Source organism: Cibotium barometz, chromosome 4 (genome assembly GCF_041138505.1).
Source record: "Cibotium barometz isolate CiBa-2024 chromosome 4, ASM4113850v1, whole genome shotgun sequence".
Classification (NCBI taxonomy): Eukaryota; Viridiplantae; Streptophyta; class Polypodiopsida; order Cyatheales; family Cibotiaceae; genus Cibotium; species Cibotium barometz.
Window position 1 is genome coordinate 13,252,656 of NC_141049.1, and position 6,917 is coordinate 13,259,572.

Sequence of the window (6,917 nt, forward strand, 5' to 3'; positions counted from 1 at the left end):
GCTTGATGTAAACACTATAAATTGAGGCATAGCCCTAATGAGAATTTGCTGGTTTTTGAGTATCCATGCCTACATTAATCTATGTGCTAATTATTCACTAATTACGTCTTAATCACTTGCTAATCACTTTGTTAATTATGCTGATTCTAGTGTTTGATCCACCATAGCTCATCATTTTGCTCAAATTTCAACATGGTATCAGAGCCATGCCTAGAATCAACCAGATTTATGAGCCCATTAGTGAATTAATTAGGATTAGTAAAATAATTAGCAAAAAAATCAGTTTTTAGTAAGCTTTCACTCTTCCCCTTCACCCCCAGCCAGTGGAGGGTCTCTAGCACTTAGCATACTTGAAATTAGGTCATGAGCTTCTAGCTTAAGCTAGCTAAGGTCCTTGGCTACCAGCCCATCTACTCCACGCAGCAAACCGCCACGAATCAACGCCGATTTTCGCTAATTAACAGGCGCCGTTTTTCTGCAGAAGAATTAAGATTTCTCTTTGCTCAGTTCAAATGTCTTCAATTTCCTTTAGCACAAGGGGTAATCAAGCATGCTCTACAAGCTGGTGAAGACAGAAATCAATTTCATCAAGTCTACAGAGAGATCCAAGCTCTTCATCAAATCTGCAGGTGACTTTGGTAAAACAGAGATTAAGCGTTCATTATTTGGTCAAATCTTGTGTTTCTTGGCTTAATCCTCTACTAGACTCATTGCTATTGATGCCTTTCAAAGCATTTGAGCTCATTTGAAGTGGAAGGCACCAGATCTGGACTCCCCGCATACTCTGTTTTCTGCACACAAAATAGAGCATTAATTTGCTAATCAGTGATTAATCAGTGCTAATCACTGTACTTTGGTGCAATTGAGGGTTCAAATTAACCATTAGGTATCTGATACAGATCCCTAAAGCTTCAGATTGCAAATCGGAGTTGGTTTGATACTCCAACCATCCCGTACAAATTGGTTACTCTCAATTTAATGTAATTTCTGGTGATTTTATGCTGATAAAATTGTTGTAATCATCTATTAAACACCAGATTGAGTTGTAAAAGGGTAGACACTGCCCTTGAATCTTGAATTTGGATCAAGAGGTAAGACCCCCTTCACATCACCATGAATTCAGCACAGGAAATAGCCAAATTTAATGGAGAACAGTTTTATACATGGCAAACAAAAACCATGTATTTGCTGATGAGGAAAAATCTGTGGGGATTAGTTGAAGGGAGAGATGAATGCCCAGAGAGAGGGAAAAATGAGTGGAAGTGTAGGAATGAAAAAGCATTGGGGCTTATTGCACTCAGTTTAAATGATGAGATCATTCACCATATCACAGGGATACAGTGGGCAAAAGATGCATGGGATGAACTCAATAAATTATTTGGTACACAAGCAAAAAATTCCAAGATAAATCTATTAATGCAGTTTTACAAATTGGACATGAAGGAAAGTGAACCCTTAATCACACACTTGAACAAATATAAAAGCATTAAGCAACAGCTGGCAGCTATTGGCAAAAAGGTAGAAGATGATGAAGCATTAGCTGTACTTTTGAAGAGTGTGGATAAAGGAGATTATGAAAACATTGTAGCAACACTAAAGAATGTGCCTGAACTGAAGATACACGAGATAGAAGCAGCTCTACTGGAGCAAGAGAGCAGAGGCAAAGAGAAGAAAGAGCTCGACTCAACAGCAGGAGAGGAAAAAGCATTCTTCACCCGAGGAGGATTCTCTCGAGGACGAGGACGAGGAAGAGGCAGAGTAGGAGGGAGGACCTTCACTTGCCACAAATGTGGAAAGCCAGGACACATGGCGAGAGACTGCTACAGCAAACCCAGTGAAGAAGGAACGACATCGGCAAACTTCATGGAGGCTCCAAGAGAAGTGGAGTCGGATCATCTTTTCTGAGAGAGAGAGAGAGAGAGAGCCCACAACCCAATGTAACCTGCCCCAACAAAGTAAAACCACCTCTGAGCCACCGATGATGTAGGCCAAGTGGTAGATGTATGTATGAGCACTTTAGTCAAGGTCGCGGGCACTTATAGTAGCCTTGGACACATAGAGAGAGAGAGTGTCAAGGACTATGGAGTTTAGGGACTTGAGGCACTGGTCGCGGGCTATCAAGTAAGAGGGAAACTTGATACAGGGTCCAGGTGTGTTAGGATTATTCACTTGAGGGGAGGTGTTGAAATATACAAGTGAAAAGGGTGTGTGTGGGAACAAGCTCTTGGATAGAGACTGTAAAAGAGGAGATGTAATTGTGAAAGAACCTGTGAAAAGGTTAGGAGAATCTACTGGGAGAGAATAATGGGTAGCATGAGGGAATTTAGGAGTGTGGAGATATTCTGGGAGATATTCGGGGAAAAGAGAAGAGGTGGAGAGAATCAGGCAAGAGGTGGAGAAATTCAGGGAATGAATCATGGAGAAATCAAGGGGATTTGATGCTTGATGTAAACACTATAAATTGAGGCATAGCCCTAATGAGAATTTGCTGGTTTTTGAGTATCCATGCCTACATTAATCTATGTGCTAATTATTCACTAATTACGTCTTAATCACTTGCTAATCACTTTGTTAATTATGCTGATTCTAGTGTTTGATCCACCATAGCTCATCATTTTGCTCAAATTTCAACAAGTGGCCTCTAAAAGTTCAGTGCCTCATTTATTAATTATTCTATTTCCCCTATTCAGGCTATACTAAGGTTCAAACTAAGGTTTGAACCTTAGTTTGACCTGCGCGCAGGAGTCAGGCAACAGGGAGACCTCTCTCTCTCTCTCTCTCTCTCTCTCTCTCCTCCATCGCCCATCGCTCTCTCCACGGCTCTCTCCCTCTCGCCCCAAGATCGCATCCTCTCTCTATCTCCTCTCCCTCTTCACCCTCTCCCCCTGCAGGAGCACGCATCAGCCATGTTGTGGTCCTTTTAATTGCCATTAGAGTATTCCAGAAAGAGCCATAATATCTTAAAATAAAAATTTTAACTTTCACTAAGGTCCTTGCATTTTAATATTTCCCCTATTTTTACTAAGGTCCTTCCATTTTAATTTTTCCCATATCTAATCAATTAATGTGATTTTTCCCACTAGGTTCAAATTTACCCTAGTGGTATCTAAAAGCCGAGTATATCCTCTCTAGCAATACAAATCTAAAAGTTTAGTGTGCCCTCCTCCAGCGCAATTTTGTTTTTAAAGAGCTGAAGGCCCAAATTTCAGGTTAACGAGAAGTCAAGTCATGCCGGTCAATCGGAGATATCGAATCAAATCGTTTCCGAAAGCGCGTATGCCTTGACTTGCCTTGGGTTTCCTGGAAAGATCCTCCCGTCGTCCATGGGAAGATACCTGGCTGGCGTAGTATATATGCACTGCCTCCTGCGCTTCGACGTGTAAAGTTGATACCCATCGTTCTGTGAACGCTTTCTGCAAGTAGCTACAGGTAGTGGTAGTTCACCATGTCGGGAAAGGCAGCACGTTTGCCCTCCATCACAGAGGGGTCTTATGAGGGATCCAGCAGAAGTGCGGCGAGCAAATCGGCCACTTCTTCCGGGACGAGGGAGGAGAACGAGCGGCTCAAGGGCGAGATAAAGAAGCTGAATCGGCAAATTGAAAGGCAACAGCCGATATCGGCCACGTCCAGCCCCCCGCATGCCCGCAGCAGCGCGGTGACCAAGATGACGTCCTCCGGGACGAGGCTGGAGAATGAGGCGCTAAAGAAAGACCTGGCCAAGATGAAAGAACGCTCAGCCGCTCGGATGTCCCGTGAGAAGCAGATCAAGAAGACGGTGCGAGCTGCTCAGGAGCTGGATTTGGCGTTCCTTTTCGACGCGACAAGCAGCATGCAGGTCTACATGGAGGTGGTGAGGGACCAAATCGTGCAGATTTCCAATGGCATCTCGGACGCATATCCCGACAGCATGATGCGCGTGGCCTTCGTCTTCTACCGCGATTACGGCGACCAAGAGGGCTATGGGAGCTGCGACTTTACCATAAGCTTCAGCGGCTCGGGCAGTACGTTCGTGGAGGCTCTGGCACGTGTGAATGCTGTGGGGGGAGGAGACACCGCGGAGGATGTGTTCAGCGGCTTGGAAGCGCTAACGGGGCTGAGCTGGAGGGCGCGCAACAGGGTGGTGTACCATGTGGCGGACGCCCCCTGCCACGGCACGCGCTTCCACGAGAAGGACGTGGGCGACGACCATCCGGAGGGGGATCTTAAGGGTCGCAACATTGAGGCGCTTCTGCGCAAGCTGCGAAGGGACTGCCGGGTATCCACTTACACCTTCCTCCACCTGAACAAATCCACGCGCAAGATGGTAAGGCAGTTCAAGGAGGCAGCCGCGGCGGCAGATCGTGCCGATTCCGAATGGATCCGCGAGGACGAGTTCCAAGCCATGAATGCGGAGGACATCCCAGACAAGGTAGTGGCAACCTGCACGGCCACCATATCCCGGAGCGTGAGCACCATCTCCGCTGACGAAGTCCATCTCGCTAAGGGTTCATATGTGCCTCGCGAGGTCAGAAGTGGACTACCGGACTGGGATACCATAAAGCCGCAAGAGGGACAACTCTACAAGTTCAAATGGTACGTTCATCTGGACGATGTCCTGCGCCACATAAAGGAGGGAAGAACGCTGGAGCTGGAGAAAACTCGATCCGTTCAAGTGCAAATCGCACTGCACCCCTTCAGCAAGGAAGGCGCCACCCGATGGCCCTTCTATGCCCAAGTAGTGAACCATGAATACGACACAAAGCTCATGGTGGTGAAGAGGTTCAAAGACCTTCTTGGCGGAGACACCACCCATGTCCATGACAAGAAGAAGTACATCGAGCAGATGGAGGTGCAAGCCGTGTCCGCCCAACTTGCAGAGGACTTCAACCGCCAGACGCGCGACATCCGCGGGGCAAAAGAGGTTTGATCTTATCAACGCTTCTGTCTCGGAACTGATGGCTTTGCCTCGGAAGTGCCATGCGCCGACTTCTTTCCCCAGAGTTTCCCCTCACAGGCTTTCTCATCCTTGTAGGTGGTGTTCACCATCGTTTCTACCTTGCGAGTGCAGCATCCAGGCTCTTATTACAACATCGAGAAGGTACTAACTGGGCTTTGGACCAAGTTCAATAGCAATGCAGGGTATGTAAACGACAAGGAAAGCTACACCGACACCCTCCAGGCGAGTAACAAAATTTTCACATCGGTTTCCCCCTGGCCTTTTTTTTTTCGCCTGTAACCTCTGGTGCGAGATTATGATCCGCTACTAATGTTGCAAAACTTAGTACACAGGCCTTCTCTCATTGGACACACGAACGCTCTAATGAAATGCTGATGGTCACCGACCTTCAGGGCGTACATATCTCTGCTGTTGGCAAGGATGCATTTCTACTATGCGACCCTGCAATTCATTCAAGAGATGTCCTGCGTTTCACGCGCACGAATCTGGGGGAAGAAGGTTTTCGGCTTTTCTACAAATCGCATGTGTGCAATGTCATGTGCCACAAACTTGGGCTCAAACAACACAGCCCTGCAAAATAAGAAGGGAAGCGCATCCTTATATTAATGTTTATTTGACTTAGAGGCCGGTACGAAGGGAAGCGCATCCTTATATTAATGTTTATTTGACTTAGAGGCCGGTACTCAGTGATCCTTGCCTATGCTCACTACTTGAAATGATCGACACAAGTATTGTATCTTCAATAAAAGACACGACATCATGTCCCCTTTTTTTAAAACAAGAACAGCTCATCCTTGCCCCTATCCTCCACTTGAAGTGATATAGACAAGTATTGTATATATCTTCAATAAAAGACATGGCATCATGTCCCCTTTTGTCAACAAGATTCTCTCTCTCTCTCTCTCTATATATATATCTATCTAAATGTCTATATACATATATATCTATCTAAATGTCTATATACATATATAAATAAATGTCATGTGCCACAAACTTGGACTCAAACAAGATTCTCTCTCTCTCTATATATATCTATCTAAATGTCTATAAATGTCATGTGCCACAAACTTGGACTCAAACAAGATTCTCTCTCTCTCAACCATAACAGAATTCAGTCTCAATTTAGGGATCCATCAGTCCAGCCTAACCCCATCCAATCTAACTGCCCAACCACTGTAGTGATGGGATCCAATTAAGAATTTAGTTAGGTTGTCCCGGCGGGTACCAAGAAAAAGAGTTCCCAGGCCTCCTAGCCGGATATTCATGCAAACTTAAAACTAGTCACACCACTTACACACCCAATATGAAATTACCTTTTTTACAGATTCAACAGTCTTTAAAACAATCATTTAATGAAACCATAGTGTCATTGATCATAATCCTCTAATTATCCAGTTGAATCCTTATTTCCAAACATTCCTTCATCGGTGTACCTATGGCATCATTGGCAACCAGAACGCTCACCCCCTGTCCACTCAGGGGCCTTTTCAATAGTTCCTAGCTCATAGTAACCGGCAAGTATTCACTTTAACAAAAATGGAGTCTCCGTTGAAGATCGAGAAGATCAACCAATAGATCCATATAAAAGAGCCATGGACTCATCCGTTGAGGAACCAGCAAGGTCAATCAACCAGATCCATGCCCGAATTCAGAAAACAACTCTTACTCCTTGTTTCAATATCTTCCCCGACGTACGTGTAGGTATCTTCGGTGACCCAGAGCCCGAGCACCGTATGGTCAGCACCCTCTAGGATCCTTCGCAGCAAGTCACCTAGCGCTTCACTCATAGGCCGCTTCCTTAGTCCCTCATCCATTGTACCGGAAGCTCACCATTAAAATCAAACCAAGGCTGGTCAAGACCTCGGCCGACCTTGCTACGCGAGACGTCCTTCGTTGACTCTCCCGTCAGCAGTTTAACAGATAGGTCTCCACGACCTCATTCACAAGACGGTCAAAATGCTTCCCCAGCATTCTTGACATA

General features: G+C 45.5%; 1 protein-coding gene across 2 annotated transcripts; it reads left to right on the forward strand.

Moving 5' to 3' along the window:
- Nucleotides 1-3,305: 3,305 nt before the first annotated feature.
- On the forward strand, nt 3,306-5,817 carry LOC147638930 (uncharacterized). 2 transcript variants are annotated; one of them, XM_086785705.1, is made up of 4 exons: nt 3,306-4,900; nt 5,012-5,158; nt 5,269-5,560; nt 5,612-5,817. In XM_086785705.1, exons 1-3 carry the CDS (start codon nt 3,446-3,448, stop codon nt 5,515-5,517), a joined length of 1,851 nt encoding a protein of 616 aa, XP_086641831.1. In that variant the 5' UTR covers nt 3,306-3,445; the 3' UTR covers nt 5,518-5,560; nt 5,612-5,817. The 2 variants fall into 2 exon arrangements, with proteins under 2 accessions (XP_086641831.1, XP_086641822.1); XM_086785696.1 differs by having other exon boundaries at nt 5,269-5,817.
- The last annotated feature ends 1,100 nt before the right edge of the window (nt 5,818-6,917 follow it).